This window comes from Borostomias antarcticus (assembly GCF_949987555.1).
Source record: "Borostomias antarcticus genome assembly, chromosome: 17".
Taxonomy (NCBI): domain Eukaryota; kingdom Metazoa; phylum Chordata; class Actinopteri; order Stomiiformes; family Stomiidae; genus Borostomias; species Borostomias antarcticus.
The window spans coordinates 19,916,645-19,939,801 of record NC_140250.1 but is presented as its reverse complement, the minus strand read 5'-3'; the positions used below and the strand labels follow the sequence as shown (position 1 = coordinate 19,939,801).

Genomic DNA, 23,157 nt, shown 5'->3' with positions numbered 1-23,157 from the left:
ACGATTCCTGGCATGAAACCATCAGAATAATTCCCATTAAAGAAGAGACATGTACATCATTTATTTACAGTTTCTCACAATGAATATATGCCGGATGTATACCGATACTCAGTGATGAGCAGCACTTTTCCCTGACGGTTTGTGGTTCTTCAGAGTTAAGTTTATAGACCTCCGACGCATCGCGGATCGAGCTTTTTTGAAGAGGTTTGATTTATGTAGCCTGTTAACTTCAAGTGCTTGCGGTAACAGGTGCTTTACAAACAAAAACGTTTAGCAACATTTGACTAGAGTTTGTGCCTCGTTCAGAAATTGAGGATAAGTACACTAGGGTCATTTTTATGAGTAAAATTCTGCATTATTCCAGACTTCAAAACTACACTTGGAACTGATTCGGTTGTTAATTTAAGGCTGTATTCGCTGGAGTGTTAGCTGTGGGTTGTTATGCAAGGACACACACACACACACACAAACATAATGCAACTGATAAGCTAATTTAAGACTCAGCATGGAAGGTATACCAGCTGCCACATCGCAATACTCTTGATTTATAAAATACATAAAAGTTTTCCCATAATCACTTTCTCTTAAGTAAATACTACATTAGACTGACACCAAGCAGTCACCATGCTACATCTTGGTGCTTTGTTCTAAACTGTTGTAATGAATACTGTCTGGGTCATTGATCTTTTTGAAGTCGTCATTATGGAACAGATGGTCCGGGTCTGCGTAGGTGTAGAAGTACGCCATGATGGAGAAGATGATGCACACCGCCACCAGCAGACCAGCAAACAGCAGGAACTCCATCCACTGGAACACAGGGATAAGAACCAACCATAATAACATAACCAAGGTTACCCTCCACCAGACTGGAAAAGGTCCACAAGAACCAGGGGTCCGCTCACCTTCCCAGCACCACTACTGCCCACACACACACACCAGAACCACTACTACCTACACACACACCACCTCCCCATACACACCACATGCCATTGTTCATCTTTCACCTTTGCAGCAAATTGTTGCATTGAAGATTTTGTTATTCAATGTGTACTAATTATATATATATATATATATATATATATAGAAAGAGAGAGAGAGACTGAAATGGCCCAGTATAACAGCAAGCAATATAGGAACTGTCTCAATGTCCTTTTCAAATGACCCACCTGAACCAGGCCCCCCGCCGCCACGACCGGCACGATAATGTTCCCGAACGCCACCGTCATCAGCCAGCCCGCCTGCAGGACTGACTTCATACTGGCGGGAGCCTGGAGGCACAAACACTTTTATTCTCATTTGTTACTTTGGACAAACAAACTGAACCTTTGGGACTGGAACTTCCTGTTATAGGTCCAGGTTTGACACTGGGCCAGCTACAGGACCACGAACACAGCCGTGCACTCGGAGCGGAGGACCAGTCCCAAACACACATTTGGGATGCAGACGTCACACAACCCTGGGGTATAATGATCACACAACCCTGGGGTATAATGATCCCACAACCCTGGGGTATAATGATCCCACAACCCTGGGGTATAATGATCCCACAACCCTGGGGTTTAATGATCACACAACCCTGGGGTATAATGATCACACAACCCTGGGGTATAATGATCACACAACCCTGGGGTTTAATGATCACACAACCCTGGGGTATAATGATCACACAACCCTGGGGTATAATGATCACACAACCCTGGGGTATAATGATCACACAACCCTGGGGTATAATGATCACACAACCCTGGGGTATAATGATCACACAACCCTGGGGTTTAATCACACAACCCTGGGGTATAATGATCACACAACCCTGGGGTATAATGATCCCACAACCCTGGGGTTTAATGATCCCACAACCCTGGGGTATAATGATCACACAACCCTGGGGTATAATGATCACACAACCCTGGGGTATAATGATCACACAACCCTGGGGTTTAATCACACAACCCTGGGGTATAATGATCACACAACCCTGGGGTATAATGATCAACCACCACACTCAGTTTCCGTCGTCTGGTCATTTGTTTATCCTTTATTAACATGGGGGAGCTTTTCAAACCTACCGTGGGTCTCTCTTATTTGACGCTGTGTGTATTCCTACAAGAAACACAGACATGAATCACAGCCGAAGCCCGCTGACCTGTGAGTAGGAGAACTCCAGCCCTGTGATGGAGAACATGACCTCTCCAGCAGTGATGAGGACGTACTGGGGGATCTGCCAGCCGATGGGGACGTCGTTAGCCTGGACGTCCTCCATCTTCACGATGTCATTGGCGGTCTGGAGACGGGGAGAAGGAGGGAGTATTGTACACTGGTTTCACACACTGCCACTGTTACATTCTTATTACGATGTTATTACCAAAGGGGTATGGTGAATAAGAACATAGTCTGTGTATAACACACAGCTGGTAGATGGAACGCAACACGATACTCTGGGTGTGGGGCATTCAAAACAATCCAATGTCCAAATCCAATGTACCTTCCGTCATAAAAAAAGGATGCATTTCCACACAAAACTCATGAGTATACAACACGCAATGGACCAGACAAGGGGGAAGAAAATAAACAACATAACACTCCTCCGGACGCTAACAAAGGGTAGGAGAGGGGGGCAGGGAGAAAGACCATGCGGCGGTGCCACACCACAAACACAGCCCTAAACTTCCCTACCCTTTCTAGCCTACCTACTCCACACACACTCTAACTAAATAGACCTGCCCACAACCTAACCTACCTACTCCACACACACTCACTAACTAGACCTTCCCAGAACCTAACCTACCTGCTACAACAAGGGCACCGCACGCGTCTTACCTAATGTGTAGGCCTATAGACAGTGGTTACCTACATGGTGCAACATGTAGACCCCAGGGTGTCTTACCTAGCCCTGCTCCCTTGGCCAAGACGACAAAAGACTAGGGGGGCACGAACCAACAATCAAACTAGGTAAAACAAACCAAAAGTTACAGGCAGAAACAAACAAACATAACCTCCCCCTCCTCCTACACAGAACACTGGACACTCTTATAGGAGACAGGGAGACACATGATTGGACAACAAGGACGGTAGATAATTGAACACAGGTGGGAAATTAATGAGGGACACAAGGACTGCACACACTGAGGGCAACGATGATTGACAGGAGAGGACAAGGCGGGACCAGGAACCACATGCACCACCGCTGGCCAACACCAGGGGGAGACAGGAAGGAAAAACAAACACAAAAACAACACCACACATCCTTTCCCGTAAGAGCCACCATCAGCGTTTCATTCATGTATTTATGCCTTATTCATACAGGCTCATTGAGATTTGCATCTTTTTTCAAGAGTGACCTGCCCAGGGGTAACAGGCTTCAGTGCACCAGAGGAGGGTTGGAGAGGCATGCCTGTGTGAGTGACCAGTCTCTCTGGGGATACCCTGTTCTGCAGGTTAGGCGATAGCTGGCCTGGTTTACGTGCGACAGGCTGACAAGTCTTGTGGTTAACAGGAGGTTCAGGTTAAACCCGTAACTTACGTCTTTGAGAACGACGGTGTACGAGGCGCCGAAGTCCAGCAGGCCCAAGTTGATGGTGAACTCCTGGGAGTCAGACTTAACCACGACATTGGGATACCTGCAGAAAGAGAGAGGAGCGGGGGGGGGAGAGAGAGAAAGAGGGGAGAGGGAAAGAGAGGGATGGAGAGAAAGGGGAAGGGAGAAGAAGAGAGGAACGGAAGGTGAAGGGGTGGGGAGGGATATTTGAGAGCATGGTGGCAGAACATTATGAGTAAATGGATAGTGTCTCTAAGCCCTAAGATGGATGGATGGATGGATGGATCATCACAAATATGCACAACAAAAATGAGTCCTACTCACTCTCCTCTTGACAGAACCCGGTTGGGGGATATGCTGTAGCCAGCAGGTAAGTGGAAGTCCACGTGTCCCACTGTTAGGTTGACAGCCTCCGTCCGTGTGTTGATGAACCTGTTAGAGACGAGAGGCCATGGTGTGTGTTAATATTCAACACCAGCCACCTCAACGCTGCTGACTCACTATACTCATTTCAATGATGACAGACTGATGGGATGCATGTCTGCCTTGTACAAGCCGTCACACTCAGAGGATAAACACACACTCAACTTGTCGTCTTACTTGGTGGCACAGGCTCTTATTAAAGGTTTTACTGACAATGACAGAGGGTGTACAGTGAGTTACACCTGCCTAGGACGATACAGTAAGTCACTGGATAAAAGCAAGAAACATGTTTACCTCAAATAGGCTTCTCCATTTTCATCTTTCTCAATGCGGTCAGTCACCTAAATTCAGATTAATTACATTAGTTAATTAATGGGTACAAATTTGAATAAAAACAGACCCAGAATGCCAAATGTTCCAGCATAGTGCTCAGTGTGTGTGTTCCAGCAGTAGTGTGAATTATGACCTGGCTGTTCAATAACTGAAGTTAAGGTGTCAAAGCTGCAGACTCACTAGTTTGCATTGGATTCCAGAAGGTTCTGTGTGCAGGAGGACGAGGCTGTAGGCTTTCTGCTCACTGAACATCTGGGTACAATTATACTTGCTGTCGTTGACCGCGTTGAAGACCTCCATAGTGAGACTGTTATTGTGACCCCCCAGGGAAAGCTTCTGGTATCCTGCCGGGTCCTGACACACACGCACGCACACACAAAAACACACACACACACACACACACACACACAACTTGTGTTAGCATATGCCTTATCATGATGATATCCAGCTAGATAAGCTGGCTAGAGGGTTTGGAAGATAACAGGTCAGTACAGGCAGCACATAAACAGACTGGGGTGAGTTTCCCTAGAACTGACCTCTCTTCACCTACACATGTATCATTGACCAACTGGAAATGATTCTCAGGGAGAACAGGCCTCTGCCTCTGAATGCATTTCGTGGCTCTGTGCCAAAACTGAATGGGTTCTAAATTGTCCCATGATGCACCCCTTCACCGAGGTTCATGAGAAGCAGTCAGATAGTTTGTGTGTAATCCTGGTCCAGTGATCTCAATGGGGATTTTTTTTTTTCAGTGCTGGGGAGGGAAAAGTATTTTATTTTGAGATGGGGAGAGGGCATATAACGTTTTCTTTCATATTTTTAGCACTGAGATTTGGTTTCAAATGTTAAGTGCATTACAAATATAATGTATTATTATTATTATTATTATTATTATTATTATTATTATTATTATTATTATTATTATTATTATTATTATTACCTGACCCCCCCAAGCGAAAAACAGGAAATACTGGCTATGCTAGTTAATATAAAAGTTTTGTATAAAATTTAAAAAGGTTGAACTTGTGGGTGGGGGGAGGGCAGTTCGTTTTATTTACAGACACAGGGGGGGGGGGGGAGGGCAGAGAGAAAATAGTATAAATGTCAGGGAGGGCAGTTGATTTTTTTTTTTTTAAATGATGGATCAAAATTCCCCCCGGTTGGGGGATATGCCCCCCCCCACACACACACACCTAAATATCGAACAGTCTATTGTCCGCTCGCCTCTCTCATTGAAAATGAATTACAATGCGCGGATATTGCTCCTCGTCTGAAACGGCCTTAAGACTGCTCCGAGTTCGTAGATTCTGTTCTTAGTTCCCACATGTGAGAACATTGGTGAATGCCAGAATCTTCTTGGAAATTATGTAAGTAACAATCCCTACCTATCTTAATATCTTATCCAATTACAAAATCCACGTTAAAGATATCCGGTCTAGATTGGTTGGTACAGTAGCAATGCAACAGACAGAGTGTTATATAAATATAAACACAACACAGTCAGGAGTCGAGACTTCCAAACCGGTTAGGACCGGTTTCTTATGCAAATTTCCTATAAGAACATCCTCCTCTGGGAATCTTCCACTGTCACATAACTAGTTTCTGGACTCCACAAAACACCTGCTGTTTCGCTGAATCAACACTCATCAAATAGAATAGCATCTTTAGCTCCCCCTGGTGGAGACTTCAATGGATTACATGAAATTGCATAATGAGAATGGAAGACTGAGTCCACACACTAGATATGCTCCCAGGAACATTGATTCCCACCTCAGGGTGACGTGTCGGACACAAGCCCTTCTTCAGTCTGAGGTGGGAATCAATGTTCATGGGAGCACATGTGTGGATTCTGTCTTCTGTTCTAGTAGCAGTAGTTCTAGCACCTAGAGATCATCACTTTTGGATGCGTGCCTTTTAAACTTTTTTGCATGAAATTGCATATTATCAACTCTGGCTCCCCCTAGTGGAGAGTTGAAGGGATTACATTTCTTTGATAATGCTTAACTCTGCTAACAGACAAACGCACGCACGCACGCACAAACACACGCATGCATGCAGACACACCACCGGAAACATTACCTCTCGCCCTGCGCTGTCGCTGGGGCGGAGGTAATCAGCACACATCGTCAAAGTGTTACAAAGTCTACAGGAGCCCCGTGCAGGACCTGTTTACCCCACCTCTGAACCTGCACACAGACACACACCAGCCCACTTCCGGCTTTAGGCCTGGGCCATAGCAAACACACACCAGTATTCACCATGTATCTCCTATGATGCTTTTTTAGCCTCTCTTACTCTGAAATGTAATTTTATGTAATGTATTGCTTTATAAATGTTCTTAGCCGGTAGACAAACATACTCCAGGAGCTCGATTGCCTTGTTGAGAGGGATCAGGGAAGAATTTTTACAGCTCACTTATCTGGCCCCCGGGTGATTACTGTTTTTTTGCTTCCCTCTGGAATATGTAGAGAGTGGGTCGTATGCCCACCTCCCTTGTTCTCTGTAAAGCACATTGTGTTGCCTCTGGGTATGAAATGCGCTATACAAATAAAGCTTTGATTGATTGATTGATTGATTGATTGATACACTCGTAATTGACATCTACATTTCTACAGACTGTTTACCTCATACGGCGCAATGGATTGGAGCTGGCTACTTCCTGGGACGTTCAGCCTGACTTCCACCTTTGCCAGGTTATAGACCTGCAGGAGACACGCTCCCGGAGGCGCCGGCTCCACCACACTCTTCTGTCGGGGTCAGAGAGGGGAACCACATTTGTAAACCTTGTATTTTGGAGCGTTATGGTCTTGTAAGTCTTGGTCCATGCGTCTCTGGGATGTAGAGACTTACCGTGATGTTCAACTCCACCACTGCGGCGGCGCAGAAGGCCAGCGCTGCAATGATCATACCGGCGGCCATCTTCTTCAGGGGTCTGGAGAGGAGACAGGAGCAGCATCAGACACTCTGGCACTCTCTAACACCTGTTACATGTCAGTATGCTTTATTATTATAATATTATTTATGCTTCATGTACAGTATGTTGCTTCACTAACTTTACTTTCAGGCTAGGTCCGGCCTGAGAGTAATTGGGTGACCAGAAGCACCTGTGGGCTTCTCCCCCTGACCTTAATAGGGGAGACCTGCCACCCCGCCCTATATAAAGCAGCTGATCACAGCCCTTTGGCTCTCTCTCTCTCTCTCTCTCTCTCTCCCTCTCTCTCTCTCTCTCTCTCTCTCTCTCTCTCACTCACTCACTCATTTTGTTGGTGTTTCAATGCCAGCCTACTTATTTCTGTTGTGTTTATCTTTTTGAGCACTTACTTTATTTGTAACTTTGGTTAATAAATTCTTATTATTGCATTTAACTTTGCGTTGGTCTCACTCATTGTGTTGCGACATATGCCGGTCGTAACACACCACACACACAGACACTCACACACACACAAGACACATTCTCTCTCTTTTAAACACGCATGCATGACCACACACGAGCACACACTTTTTCTCTTTCTCTCTCACAGACACACACACTCTCTCTCCATCGCTCTCTCTGACTCTCTCAAACAGGCATGCACCACATACACACACACACTTTTTTTCTTTCTCTCTCTCTCTCTCTCTCTCTCTGTCTCTCACACAGACACACACACACAAACTCTCTATCTCTCTCACACACAGACACACACACACAAACTCTCTCTCTCTCTCTCTCTCTCTCTCTCATACACATGCGTGCAAGCCCGCACTCACGCGCGCACGCACGCACACACACACACACACACACACACACACACACACACACACACACACGTGGGCTCCTAATCCATCAACTATGTCCCTTATCTGGATTCTCATAATGATTCATGTAAATTAAGTTGCTTCACAAAGGAGGAGCAGATGAGCAGTGAGATCGTTGTTGATATCTCTTATCATGCATTCCATGCAAGTTATATCTCAATATCTGAAGTCACACAAGTATATTCTGTTATGACTATGTGATGACTATGTGGAATGTATGAGGTTCACACACCACAGAATATACTGCAATTCTGTTTTTATTATCTTACGTCAAGAACCTCACCGCATGACTTCTGACAAAGTGGGACAGGGCGTGGCTTTGTGACATCACATGATTGTTATCAAACTTTTCCTAGAAATGTTTCTCTATAAAAAATAAAAAAAAAACGAGGTCTGTTATGGCAAGCGCTAGCATCCACAGAAAAACCAACGAGTCTGTTTGTGTTCAGATGTGTGTTCAGGCGTTCAGAGCAGGTGTGCACTCACGTGAGGTTGATTCTACAGAAGCCTACGAGAGGGTAGATGATGAAGTCGAAGATCGGGATGAAGAGGATGATGAGAAGAGCGTTTAACATCTAGAGAACAGGGAGGACGTGGGACAAACACACCCTTGAATGACTCTATAAAAAAGTCATGAAAACATCATAAAATCATAAAGGTTGTTGCTGCACACTTATAAAACACGTATAAACGTCTAAATGCTCTTTCTCAATGTTGCCTGTAAAGAGATAAAGGTGAGATACCATCTCATCATGTCTGTTATAAAAGGGTTTGGGACTCTGATGAGAACGTGACAACATTGTTGTGATATATCAACCAGTCCAACCATCAGACCAGTGTCACAATATGTTTTCAGAAAGATAATTCAACTGGTTTCATCATTATTGTGAAGACCAGGGAGAGAGAGAGGGAGGGAGAGAGAGAGAGAAGGAGGGAGAGAGAGAGAGGGAGAGAGAGAGAGAGAGAGAAGGAGGTACCTGCATTTGATCAGGCTTCAGGATTAACGATCCCCCCTGTGAAGAACAGACGGTTCATTTCAACTCTTCAGATACTGACTCAGACTCCTGGTTCACTAAGAGTGAAACACCCTGAACACATGTAGAGGGCTGTTCTAGCCGACGTACAGTAGAGTTGCAAATGTGCAAAAGCACAACGTAAAATAAAAAAGACAGTTAACAAACGTCTTGGGAGGAAGAAGCTGTTGTGGAAACGCACTTTGTCATTATTACTAAGGGAGAGGCTCTTAGGACACATTGTCTGAGGTGTCATTTCCACGTAACCCCATCATTCACTGATGGGTAGTGATGATAGAATACTTTCCTATCAGTGTTTATATCACTGCTATAAATGGACATGGGTTCGCATCTCTATAGATAAAAACATGGGTTTGCATCTCTATAGATAAAAACATGGGTTTGCATCTCTATAGATAAAAACATGGGTTTGCATCTCTATAGATAAAAACATGGGTTTGCTTCTTTATAGATAAAAACATGGGTTTGCATCTCTATAGATAAAAACATGGGTTTGCTTCTCTATAGATAAAAACAGAAAACTTACAAAGACCATGTTCATCCTGGTGGTTTGGAGTGTCCAGCGGGAACCCTGGTAAAGAGCACAGATGGCCGTTACACATAACTCTCTGACTGGACCGCCCAGTGTCCTTTAGAGCACTTCATAGCACTTCACAATCAGCCCGTATTCATTCAACAGGTGCTTGGCTTCTCATCAGGCCTGCTGGACAACCAAGCGGTGTTGGCTAATGATTCACATTCCCTTTATTTAGAAAAGGGTGGCTGGCTTTTGTTCTCCTTGTTAGTTTTAATGTCCCCTTTTATTGGAGGACAGTGGTGTGGAAGTGTAGGATTAGGGAGAGTGGGTTTGGAGTTTTATCTTGATGAGATGGGCTGGATGAGGGGAGGAACGTTTAAAGGTTTACCAGAGGTGAACTTGAGGAATCCACCAATCACACCTCGGGCACTGAAGCGAAAACTTGTCCAGCAGCATTACACGCCCCTCTACTCCTGAAACACTGGATAGGTATCTGGCTGACTAGCCCCTTTAGGGACTGCGTTACTATTGGCTGGTATACGCAGTCCCTTATGTTTCCATTAGCGAGATCGCCCTGTTTAAGTCAGTCTGCCTCATCTACAAAGCAAAACTCCTTCATAAAGTGTCGCAGAGGAATGTTAAAGGTTCTCCCAGACGCTGGAGGGTTGTGTCTTCCACGCCGGGGCTTATTAGCAACTCTGCGTTGCTGATAAATGTTTAATTTTTAACTAAAAAACTAAAAACCCAGCAGTGGCCGATAGCGAGTACTGTCTATCATTCTTCGCTCGAGATCAGCCACTACTGTTTATTTTTGTATTTTTTTTACAGAACCCGTCTGTGAGTACCTTTGACATTTCTCTGCAACACTTTATTGAGGAATTTGGCTTTGCAGATAAGGAGGACTGATCTAAACAAAGCAATCTCGCTAATGGAAATATAAGGGAGCCATATAAAGGAAACATAAACCAGCCAGATAGTAACGCAGTTCCGAAAGGGGCTTCTGGCTGACTAGCAGCGTTATTACTAGTTAGAACAGTTCTAGTTAGAACGTTTCAGTTCTGGTTAGAACAGAACCATCCTCACCTGCTGGTCGAAGAGTGCCCAGAACATTGGCAGGGGTATGTAGAGAACCAGAACCCTCAAGGTCATCTTGATCTCCTGGATCAGACGATTCTGCATGGTGACAGAAGAGAAGACAGCATGAGGAAAGACATTTTGTTAGCAAGCTCGCCAGCTAAGACAGATAAGATCACGCCTATGGAATAATAAAAAGGTTGTTCTAAAAATGTTATCTAAGCCAGCCTGATTTCCAAATTTCTAAAACTATCTCTCAGCTCAAGCTACAAGATGAGAAGGGAGTCAAATTCATTTAAATTTGTAAATTTAATGGCATTAAAATGAGCAAACCCTGGAGGGCTCTGGCTGTGGTCTGTTGTAGTGACCTCATTGGCTGTAGTGGGAAGGGTGCTTATCAATGCTAGTTGCTAATGTTATTACTGCTCTGATACCGACTGTATCAGGCTACTAATGTCTCGCTCACGTCCCAAATCCTCTGTTTCAGGTACGTATTTATCTCAACACAGATACTATAAGAACTATTGTTCTAATGACACATACATTGCCTTGTGCCATGAAAGCCCTATTCATCCCGACTTCTCTGGGCGCCATCCAAGCTGGGGCCCCCTTCTCTGCCCCCCATTTACGACATCCATGGCTGCATGTAAACATCGTACCGAGTACTTCTCCTCAGCCCAGTCCAGCCAGTGCTTCCTCTTGGCATCGTACTTGCTGCTCCTCCAGCGGTTCTTGATAGCAAACTGCCAAATGGGAGGAGGGCAGAAGAATTCCTGGTTAACCCAGACCCCCCCATCTCTCTGTGGGACATATGTATGCTAAGGCTGACCAGGGAGGAACCAGACTTACCCCGATACACTTACACACATTGAGCAAGACATTCCCCTCAGGGGGGTTCTTCTTGTACAGACTACTTCCAGAGATGAAGACAACTGCATGCAAGCACAACATAGAGAAGAGTGAGCAGATCCAAGGAAGGCAAGGTGGTGATCAAAGCCTTATCTAAACACTCAGTTCACTCTGGAGGTACAGTTTTAAGAGAGCTAGTATTATTCCATCTGCCGGCTTGCTAACAAATGGCCATAACTGCAATCTACTGGTCATCAAATACATGTTAAGAGTGAACAGGATTTACATACTCCTCATATACAGACAGATAACAGTTGAGTGTGGAAGAGTTCTGTTCTCTGAATGCGAGGCCATTTGTTTAGCCTCAAAGCAAAACTGTCTCACTCACAGCATGTTTGCATAGACAATGCAACTCTGTTTTATTTGCATTACTGTGTCAAAGACATTACTTCAGAAGTCAATCAACATCATAGCCGGTTAAAGAAGCCAATACTAGCTCTAAAGTTTGTTTGCCTGGGGATGTTTTGATTAGCATGGCTCCATCCTGCCAGCCACTCATTTCTGCTGACTGGCTCTGAAACACTCTGCTGTTGATCCACTCGGGATTCACAGTCCAGTGGGTGCGCTGGGCTGGAGCATGCACAGTCCAAACACACCATGTTTTCCAACTTCACCGTCTGTGAGCCGTGGCGGTGGCTACATTTAACATCCCTGTGCACACAAGTCAGTAACACAAGGCCTGCGCTGAATGGGTTAATCCTGCCTAGATTAAAAGCATCTGCAGAGATAGGAGATTGTCCTCAGCTGAGAGTAACATGATTTAAGCGGAAAAACAAACTCACCCAGAGCAACGATCATCAAAGCAGCCGGCACTCCAAAGGCAAGAGCGTAGCAATCTCCACCGAAGCACTGCACATCCGCTGTAATATCACACACACATTGCATCTCTGCTGTAATATCACACACACATCGCATCTTTGCTGTTCAAACAGCTGCACAAACAAATGTTGTTTTGGAACAAGACACTTGACATGAGGTAGAGCTGTGAACCTAATGTGAACCTAATGTGACCATTTGTCATGCGTAAACAGGAATGTCCTGCTGCTCTTGGGGCAGATCAGTGATGGATCTGGGATTGATTTTGGGGCAGATCAGTGATGGATCTGGGATTGATTTTGGGGCAGACTGGTGATCGATCTCGGATTGATTTATTGATTTTGGGGCAGACTGGTGATCGATCTGGGATTGATTTTGGGGCAGACTGGTGATTGATCTGGGATTGATTTTGGGGCAGACTGGTGATCGATCTGGGATTGATTTTGGGGCAGACTGGTGATCGATCTGGGATTGATTTTGGAGCAGACTGGTGATCGATCTGGGATTGATTTTGGGGCAGACTGGTGATTGATCTGGGATTGATTTTGGGGCAGACTGGTGATCGATCAGGGATTGATTTATTGATTTTGGGGAAGACTGGTGATGGATCAGGGATTGATTTATTGATTTTGGGGCAGACTGGTGATCGATCTGGGGTTGATTTATTGATTTTGGGGCAGACTGGTGATGGATCTCAGTGGGATGTTTTAACTCTTTGTTGACTGACCTCTCAGCAAAGGTGTGATGACCGTAGATAAGAGGCTTCCAGCATTTATGGACAAGTAGAAAATAGAGAAGAACTTCCTCCTTTCACTCACCTGTGAGAGAGAAGAACAGTGGGTTAACATTGTGTGTTGAAGGTAACATTCTTACATACTTGAATGGACTTTCCATTCCAATGACTCATCGGAAATATCAAAACAGGAAGTGACAGGAGTGAGAGTGTGTGTTCCTTGTGTTATGAGTCGTATTTTGTCACATAGGGTTGTTGTGATCTCTTACATGCTCCTCGTCAAACTGGTCTCCTCCAAACGCTGCGACACACGGTTTGATGCCTCCTGTCCCAAAAGCTATGAGGACCAGGCCCAACATAGACAGCGCTCTATAAACACACACACACACACACACACACATACACAGATGCTGAATGTATGTTGCAGGGTTGGTCAAAAACATGTTTGGCTCTAAAGGAGATAAAGTGCAGTAAAGTATAAAAACATGGTAGAACGGAGGCCCCCAAGGCGCCTGTGGTCGATCGTCACGGTCACGGCTCTTCTCTGTCCTGACCCCACGGTCACGGCTCTTCTCTGTCCTGACCCCACGGTCACGGCTCTTCTCTGTCCTGACCCCACGGTCACGGCTCTTCTCTGTCCTGACCCCACGGTCACGGCTCTTCTCTGTCCTGACCCCACAGTGGTGGAATGAACTTCCCGCTGACGTCAGGACAGCAGAGTCGCTGCCCATCTTTCGCTGCAGGTTCAAAACTCACCTATTCAAGAAGTCTACCTCCCTTCTAAGCACCTATTGTATTTTTAGTTTGCCATTCTTCACTTTGCCCTCAGCACTAGATTATGCTCTTAGTATCTTGTTTTAGAAAGGAGATGCACTTGTGACTTCTGGCAAGTAGTAGTGCACTGACTTTTACTACGTTAAATGCAATAATGCAGTAAGTCGCTTTGGCGGCATGTAGCTGGGGAGGTAGAGCGGTCGGCTGGGGATCGTAAGGTCCCCGGTTCGATCCCGGCTCCCGGCGTGTGCCGAAGTGTCCTTGAACCCAAAATCGCTCACGTGCGACACAGTGGCTTAGTACCTAGTACTGTCGCCTCACAGCAAGAAGGTCTCCAGGCCTTTCTGTGCAGAGTGTGCATATTCTCCTGGTGTTCGCAAGGGTTTCCTCCCAAAGAACCCAATACGAAAAACAGATGCTCTTCATTCCGCTCCCTGACCAAGACCTGGACAGAGCACTTGGACTTGGTCCCCCGGGTGCCATGAACGATGGCTGCCCACTGCTCCTGGCTGCCCCTGGAGGAGGACAGCTTGGATGGGAAAATGCAGGGAACAATTTCCACCGACGATGAAGTTGCATGTATGTGTTGTGTGCCATGTCACCGTCACCGTATGCAATATGTGTCACTGCGTGGCCAAAATATAGAAAGCGTCACCTTAGCGTCAGCGTCAGGTTAATCGGTGTGTGGGCCTACTTACATGTGCGTGGTGTTGTCTCCCACCATGGGGATGGCGCCCACAGACTTGACCACGTGACCGATGACGTAGACGATGGACAGGTAGATGATGGTCCTGCGCATGGAGACACACGTCAGCCAGAACCCCGAGGGTCAGCCGGCCTGTCCCCCTACTGTCATGTCACATCGCTGGCTATGAAACGGTGGTTCACTTACTTGAACTTTCCCAGCCAGGAGTCGGCGATGAGGGCCCCGAGCACAGGCGTGAAGTAGCAGAGGCTAGAGAAGGCGTGGTAGATGGAGGTGGACAGGTCCGGGTCCCAGTGCAGGTAGTTCATGAAGTAGAGGGTCAGCACGGCTTCACACAGACACAGGACAACAAGCAGGTGGGAAGCAGCAGAGGTTTAAAGGTCAAGTTAGATTCCAGTAATTGTCGTGTTTTTCATGTATCTAGTTGAGAAGATCTGCGGGTTTTAGAAGTGTCTGACGTAGAGGGGGAAGTGGGTCAGACAGACAGCGGAGATCATGTGAGGAGGAGGGTCAGGGGTCAGGGGTCAGGGGGGTGAACCCGTGAGATGTCCTAATGGTCTCTCTGTGTGAATGACTCTCTCTACGCTCTATCGAAGGATTTGACACGGTGGGTGTTGTTTGCATATCGGTGGGTGTTGTTTACATATCGGTGGGTGTTGTTTACATATCGGTGGGTGTTGTTTGCATATCGGTGGGTGTTGTTTGCATATCGGTGGGTGTTGTTTGCATATCGGTGGGTGTTGTTTGCATATCAGTCAGGGCATCTGGCTCCAGATTGCGTTTTGGTTGGTTTAAGGTCGCCTACCTTTCATGCCATAGTAGGAGAAGCGTTCACAGAACTCATTCACCACGACGAACGCGATGCTGACCGGGTAGTTGGTCCCACATAGTTTCTGAGAGCAAGAGAAAAAACAGCCACATGGATACAATTAGAGGGTCTCGGTTTTTGATGAATAAGAGGCTTTGAGTGTCAACAAGGCAAATTAATAGCCTATTACAGCACTGCAGTAGTCAACATCCGACTCAGAGGCTATCTTACCCTACAATAATGATTAAATCTTCCTCATTTATCACATTTTAATAGCAGATTGCATTGGACAAAATAGAAAACGTTCTTCTGTACAGTAAATGACCCACGTAGGCAGTAATAAGAGAAGTCTGTGTCGGGGGAACTGAATCAATTTGGTGGTCTTCAACTGACACTTGGATGGAATATTGTGCATATGTTCAGAGAAAGAAATCAAGTTTTAAGAGAGTTAAGAAAGCAATCAAAGTAATCAATTAATTTGGATATAGATGATTGCGAAAACTATTATCTGAAATGGCAATTAATTGAATTCAAGCTTGAAATGCAACTTGATCTGATAAGACAAATATGTAATATTAGTAGCCTAATAAGCAGACTAGTGGAGTGCAGCAGAGTCAACTAGCCTAACATTTTATATCATTTCCAAAAAAGGAATTCAGATGAAAACATCTCTATCCAATGAGTATCGTACAATTGTAAACATTTGATCAACATCGACCCAGTTAAACTAGTCTTCTGTTTCACGCCCTCGTCTTCCAGAAGTCCACGTCGTTTTAACTTTGGCACGGATTCAAAAACTTGGAAACTTTTCCCGCATGAAAAAACAATGTAGGTAATTCACAGCCCCAAAGTCTCCAACCTTCAACATTTCCATCTCAATTTAAAAAGGAAGCCCTGCATTACCTTTGCCATGTCGTCAGTGTTTTCTCCTCAGTTGTTGGTAAACTAGTCGCATCGATCGATCTGTCGCGCGTCCAAGGCCGTCCCTCGTCCCTCGTCACTGGGCTGGAGGCAGTGCGGCAACTCGGGTTTTATAGAAGACACTGCTCTTAAGTTAATATTCCACCACGAATCTATAAATTTGTGACTTCAAGGCCCACGTTACCCCGAACTGCTGATCGCTCTCAGCGCGAAGTCAGCGACGAAGAGTGTGAGACTGGAGGCTACATTCATGGAAGCGCATATGAACTCACTTGGATGCACAATAGAGGTTTTGTTTGGTTTAAAACTCACAACCCGCAGCCTGGAATGCCTGGTCACTTCAGCCCGCTAACCACATTACCTCAACTCCTTTGATGGGTGACTCGCACTACTCTATAACGAGTGTGTGTGTGTGTGTGTGTGTGTGTGTGTGTGTGTGTGTGTGTGTGTGTGTGTGTGCGTGTGTGCGTGCGTGCGTGCGTGCGTGCGTGCGTGCGTGCGTGCGCGCACTGTTGTGCTTTTGACACATGTATTTTCTGTTGAGGTGCACCTTTCTCATGTGTCGGATGGTACTTGTGGTTTCCCAGAGCCAGTGCTGTGTGTTACCACTGATTACAGGTCAGTGCTCACTGATACTGGTACAATCACACAGGCTGTTCATATATTCACCCCTAACCCTGGATTTAAGCCTTCCATCAAGACTAGAGGAAGAACCGTCAGTTAGCCTACTTCACAACAAGTGAACCTGTCGTCCCACACGTATACGGAAAAATAATGGCAAAAAATATATTCAGATATATGCAACAGCATCCAGCATATAATTAAATAGATGGACAAAAAAGCAGGCCCACTAAAGAGCCCCATAACCATACTTTCTGCTAATCATCATAATTAGAAATAGCTAACAGGATCAGATTAAACCACGACATTTCTCTGAAAACAGTCATTTTCCTCATAAACATTTAGAAAACTCTAGCCTGCAGAGAACAGAATAAGGCATTCAGTTTCAAACTCATGGTTCGCTCTTTATTATTGACTCTTTCTCTTTGGTTGGTTGGAATATAGTTCACACTATATGTTTTTTTCTGAAAGGTTGTTAGCATCTCTACAAATGTCATCTATTACTGGCCTTGACAACACAGTGACTACAGTACGAGTACAATGTAATTCTGTTTCCATGAAAGATGTAACACAAAAGTTTCCTCTGTACATAACCTAATAAAGAATGAATACCATGTTTGGTTTGATGACTGTGTCCATGATGCTAATGATGTTCCACTTCTCTGCAAATGGGTTGTGTAAGCATGAGGCATAGAGGGGTCAAAGTATTGTCCCACCGTCCCACCCCTTCATCTTTTTCGGGGTGTGGGACAGTGAGCGCTCACCGGAGGCTGCAGTTCAGTGAATACGGAAGAAACCAAACCCACAATAAAGACCAGGCTCAAACAGGTGTCCTGTATTTACATTCACTTACTCTTACGCCATGTTCACACTTGGTTTCTTTTTTGTCTTTTTGTCTTTTTTCTCTTTCTTTTTCGAACTAGACCAGGCCCAGCCTGGTTTGTGAGCTGGTGCCGGTTTGTTTCTCATCAGGACTGGTTAGTAGGACAGAATCAGATAGCCATGACATTGAAATAGTTGAGAACTGAAATGACACTAAGGTCTTGTCACCTGGACACATCAGTTCCAATGCTTCCAATGCTAATCCAGCACAATAAGACTGTGATAGTTAGCTCATGAGCTCTAGCAGTAGCTTCCATAACATTAATGGTAGCTGTCAGTGGCTAAAGCAGTTCCACTGATGATTCCTGTAACGTTAGCTATTTTGCTGCGGTTGATTCAACTTATGTTTCTCGGGCATAAACAGAGCCAAATTTGCATTATCAACAAAACAGCTAACATTACAGGAGTCATGGTAACATTAGTTGCAATTGTCCAGCCTGCTCTTCCTACCCGTGTGTTTGTCACACATAACGTCACAGGAATAATCTAACTAATTAGCTTAGTTGCAGTACATTCATTTCGAGTTGAATTCCAGGACGTAATGTGACAGAGTTCTTTTGGTCTCAGCAGTATCAGAGTGAGTCATAGCTGCTCCAACAATAAGCCTGTCGACTCAATCAAAACCTAGCTGCCCATGATTGTCTCTCAGATTAGCAAAATTAGCATGTCTAGGGTGCTGCATCATTTTAATATATGATCCAAATGTCTTAGCCCCTCATATGATTGGGTACTTTTCTAAATAGCTTAAGAGGTCTATACTACTGTACAGAAGAAAAAAGGAAGACATTAAACACAGGATGGATGACTCTCATTGGATGAACACACTGACCTAAAATCATATTTTCATGCCATGACTAATATGTGGATGAATACTGCACTGAATACTTAAAATGAAGCTACATACATTAAAGAGATAATTTAGTGAGCTTATTAAATGTGTAGCCTATGTAACGTAAATGTCTATGTGGGCAGAACTACAATCATATGCCATAAAGACTGCGGATGTCAGAAAACATTTCAAAGCCACATTTATTCAAAGGTCGACAAAAAACACCCAAAGAATAATGTCAAAACAGTGCAAATAGAAATAATGCAGCTTTACGGTACAGGAATCATCTTACGGTACAGGAATCATCTGAACTTTAGTAGCAGTACATTCATTGTGAGTTTCATTGTGAGTTTCATTGTGAGTTTATTGTGAGTTTCATTGTGAGTTTATTGTGAGTTTCATTGTGAGTTTATTGTGAGTTTCATTGTGAGTTTCATTGTGAGTTTCATTGTGAGTTTATTGTGAGTTTCATTGTGAGTTTATTGTGAGTTTCATTGTGAGTTTATTGTGAGTTTCATTGTGAGTTTCATTGTGAGTTTCATTGTGAGTTTCATTGTGGGACGTGATGTGACAGGGTTCTTTTGGGCTATGCCAGTGATAACTTCACTATCAGTCATAGCTGCTTGTACCAGAAGTTGGTGATATAAACATAAGAAAATTAATGTTCAACACAGAACTAATCTGTGGAGGGACTACTACTACTGCCTCTAGTGGTGCCAACAGAGAACTGCAGGTGTGTGGCCAGCAGCACTGAACCAAGGGAACAGGGGAATGGAACAAAGCCTAGTATAGAGGCCGCTGCGTCAGAACCAGCCCAGTGCTGCTTTCTGCATCTTTTCATTGCTTTCTGCACGAGTATTACACTTTTTCCCTTTCCCCATAGGGTTGCATGTTACAAAAAAAAGGCACTGGTTGTTAAAAACAGAAGTCTAGTGTGAACACGCTGAGTTCAAATTCTTCTAATATTCACATCAACTTAAGTGGATACTGGCATGAAAGTGCCATGACTGACACATTTAGCTTGAACTGTGAAAACAACCTCAGTCTGAATGGGATACATCTCTGTGTCTAACTGAGCTGATATTCCTGATCATGTCATCTAGGGAAATGACCTCAAGTGACATCATAAACCAAGAGCAGCAACATTTATTCTGAATACCGAATACATTTGTTATACGAGCGAGTATGACAACAAAAAAACATGCCATAAAGCTATAAGGTCTGTTTTTATATTCCAATTTTGCAATATTTATATGTGCTTGTGTTCCCTGGAGGACTCGTTAAGGCTAATTTGGTTTGATGATTATAGAGACAGGGAGAAGCATATCAAATGCAAACAAAACTATGTTTACCTGCCAGTCCCTTGTCTTCAAATCGTTAGACAAGTCATACTTCAAATCGTTAGACAAGTCAACTTAACATGTCCACTAGAGGGACTCATTCTACTATTTTGCATTACATTCCTCTTGGCCTGGGAAATTGAGTGTATTTGCAGAGTATGAATGATTATTTAGAAAGCCAAGTTGAAATCATAACATTAACAACATCATAACCGTCAGGGTGTGATTAAAATGATAAAAGGATTGGACACAGACATAGTCATCCATGATGGAATGGGATAAGTAGATTAGACTGATAATATAGTACATTTCCAGTTTGGGAACCTTCACATGTGTAGCTGAGTTCCTAAGCCTGGAATGAGGAGCTGATCAGCACTGATAAGATACGGTAAGGACAAACGATTACAAGAATTCCAACGTACCTGTACCCATGCTTGTCACACAAATCACAAATAAACATTTTATTCAATTCTGAATTATAACTGCATTTGTAAAAACTGGAGCAAAACCGTCTTTGACAATTAAAATAAATGTATTTACACATAACAGCAAAATACTGGAAACCTTTATAAGGTTATAGGCCTACTGTTGAGCTGCTTGAACAGCATTTATTTTAAGGAATGGGAACATGAAGTGAAGTAAAGTGAACCAAGTGGACCAACCATGTGCTTTGTGATGACAGGAAGACTACATGGTATGAGGAAGACTACATGGTATGAGGAAGACTACATGGTATGAGGAAGACTACATGGTATGAGGAAGACTACGGCATGAATACTAACACTTATACAGCAACGCCTGCTGCTGTCATTGGTTCCTCTTGTTCGACTCTCCTGTCAACAAACTGCAGGTTGATTGGTGTGGCAGGGACCAGAAGGGTTCTTGTGATTGGTTTAACTGTTGTACCAGCGGGATCAGCCAGGACTTCATATTGTTTTATTAACTGTAAGGAGAGATGGACAGAGAAAAGAGAGAGATGGAGAGAGAGAGAAAGGCTCATCTGAAAGGCTCTCTTGATCAATGGACACGCAGACCAGGGTTGTCTCTATGGGGGGGGGGGGGGGGGGATTCGCGGGCCATGCCCCCCCCAAATGAGTCATTGTGCCCCCCCCAAATGCAGGCCAGTTAATCTCTCTCATATTAATGTTGAAAACCTTTCCACTAAATGTTTTGTGTGCGAAATAAATCAGGAAAAAAAACAAACATTAAACGTTGGTTACGCCGTCTGACTTGCCCACACATTGACTTGCGCATTATCATGACCTTTATCATGACCTTTATCATGACCTTTATCATGACCTTTATCATGACCTTTATCATGACCTTTATCATGACCTTTTGATTTGATCCAAAAACAATCCCAGTCAGTGGAGGAGAAGTGGACTAGACAGCACATCCTCTCAAAGGACCACACTCATCTGAAGTGGACTAGACAGCACATCCTCTCAGAGTAGCACACTCATCTGAAGTGGACTAGACAGCACATCCAGGACCACACTCATCTGAAGGCAGTGAAGCCCAGCGTGATGACGGCTTTCAGACACGCCTGATGATGCGCTGTGTGGGCGGGGGAGAGAGACCTCACACTTGGCTTGCATGTATATTAATTTGTGCAGTGTGTGTGTGTGTGTGTGTGTGTGTATGTGTGTGAAAGAAGTTTATTTTTAAATTGTGAATTTGTGTTGGTTGTTGACGGCAGTTTTGTGCCCCCTGCGGTTGGTCTAAGCCCCTCCCATTCCATTTGTTCTGGAGACGACTCTGACGCAGACTCACAATATATAAAATAACATTTCAACCCAGTGGAATTGAGCAGCCTATTCTGAACGGTTTTAAAGTTAATTATGTTCCAACCATCACTAACTGCAGGTTAATGATTAAATCTTCTTGCCCAGTAGACGGACATAATCACAGTGCATCTAGGTAGGATGAGTCCTACTAAAGCTAAAGGTCAAGTTGTCCTTCCCACTGTCAACACAGGAATATGACCGGCTCTAATCTCAGTCTAATCTCCTGTGACTGATACTACAGGTCAGTAACTTCTGTTCTCCACCAGCCGCCACTGGGGGAGGTGGAACACTATAACAACGCTGTGAATGGAACCGCTGCTACACAATGCTGAATGTGCTAATGCTAATGCTAATGCTACCGAGACCGAAGCGCTTCTCGGGACCGCTGGATGACGCGACGGGTGTGCGTGACCACAGGCTCCTCCTGACCAGAGACCCGGGACACCACCGTGGGAGGGCGTCCCGACTCCGAGGCTCTTACCCTGGACAGGATGAGGTACATCTCCAGCTCGGCCACCCTGCGGCCCAGACAGGCGCGGATCCCGAAGCCGAAAGGCACGGAGCCGAAGGGGTGCTGCTTGTGCTTGTCCTGCCCTCGGAGCCAGCGCTGGGGCAGGAAGGCGTGGGGCTCCGGGAACACCTTCTCATCGTAGGACACGGCGTAGTGACACAGGTGGAACAGGGTCTGAGTGGGAGAGAGAGAGAGAGAGAAAACTCACTTGGAAACGGTGGTAGAGTTGCACAGACGGTGGATATCAACGCAGGGGTGAAAACATATTACACCAAAATATTCGATACTTGAAGCTCACATTCTTGGGGAAGAGGTGGTCCCCCACCACAATCTCATTCTCAGCCGTGATGCGGGCATTACCTGGGACCACCGGATACAGCCTGGAGAGAGAGGGCACACGTGACAGTCACAGAAGTCACAGTATGGAAGAGTACTCTTTTGCATTTTTCCTCCCATCTACATGTGACACCTTATTTGGTTGAGTCTCTTGCAGAGGGCATCAAAACTGGTTGAACAGAAGTCAGAAGTTGTATTATGATCTTGATGGCCAGTTTATGCTCAGTAAGAGCACAAAAATAATGTCAATCAGACTTTTTTTTAAACGTTGGATTGAGGTGTCACAGACTTGTCTTGCACTCGTGAATTTTGTAAGGTTGCAGATGCTGTCATAGGTTGTTGCATAGTCTGATTGGTTGGCTCTATGGAAGCTTCTGAAAAGTCTGTTGCACAATTAGTTACCCTAGAGATGAGGTGAGGTGTGGGTTAGGTTGAGCCTACGGTGTCGGCTGAACCATACATGCAGA

The 23,157-nt window shown here is 44.8% G+C and overlaps 2 protein-coding genes across 2 annotated transcripts in view; both read right to left on the bottom strand.

The window, feature by feature from the left end:
- Window positions 1–545: 545 nt before the first annotated feature.
- On the bottom strand, window positions 546–16,375 carry slc15a2 (solute carrier family 15 member 2; the record flags this gene model as incomplete). Its single annotated transcript, XM_084452070.1, has 22 exons — window positions 546–807; window positions 1,167–1,268; window positions 2,147–2,284; window positions 3,524–3,620; window positions 3,863–3,970; window positions 4,256–4,302; window positions 4,475–4,648; window positions 6,919–7,041; window positions 7,145–7,226; window positions 8,579–8,667; window positions 9,070–9,102; window positions 9,653–9,697; window positions 10,727–10,816; window positions 11,377–11,460; window positions 11,567–11,649; window positions 12,409–12,486; window positions 13,170–13,260; window positions 13,445–13,544; window positions 14,648–14,740; window positions 14,842–14,983; window positions 15,461–15,548; window positions 16,367–16,375. The coding sequence occupies 22 exons, from the start codon at window positions 16,373–16,375 to the stop codon at window positions 628–630; spliced, it is 2,076 nt and encodes a 691-aa protein (XP_084308196.1). The 3' UTR covers window positions 546–627.
- A 2,542-nt stretch (window positions 16,376–18,917) lies between these two features.
- Window positions 18,918–23,157, bottom strand: part of cyp27a3 (cytochrome P450 family 27 subfamily A member 3) — a 15,672-nt gene continuing 11,432 nt past the window's right edge. Inside the window, exons 7-9 of the mRNA XM_084451892.1 lie at window positions 22,653–22,734; window positions 22,325–22,528; window positions 18,918–20,999 (exon numbers count right to left, since the gene is read on the bottom strand). Coding sequence (XP_084308018.1) covers window positions 20,841–20,999; window positions 22,325–22,528; window positions 22,653–22,734 — 445 coding nt within the window. The 3' untranslated portion in view covers window positions 18,918–20,840. The remainder of the gene's footprint in view (window positions 21,000–22,324; window positions 22,529–22,652; window positions 22,735–23,157) is intronic.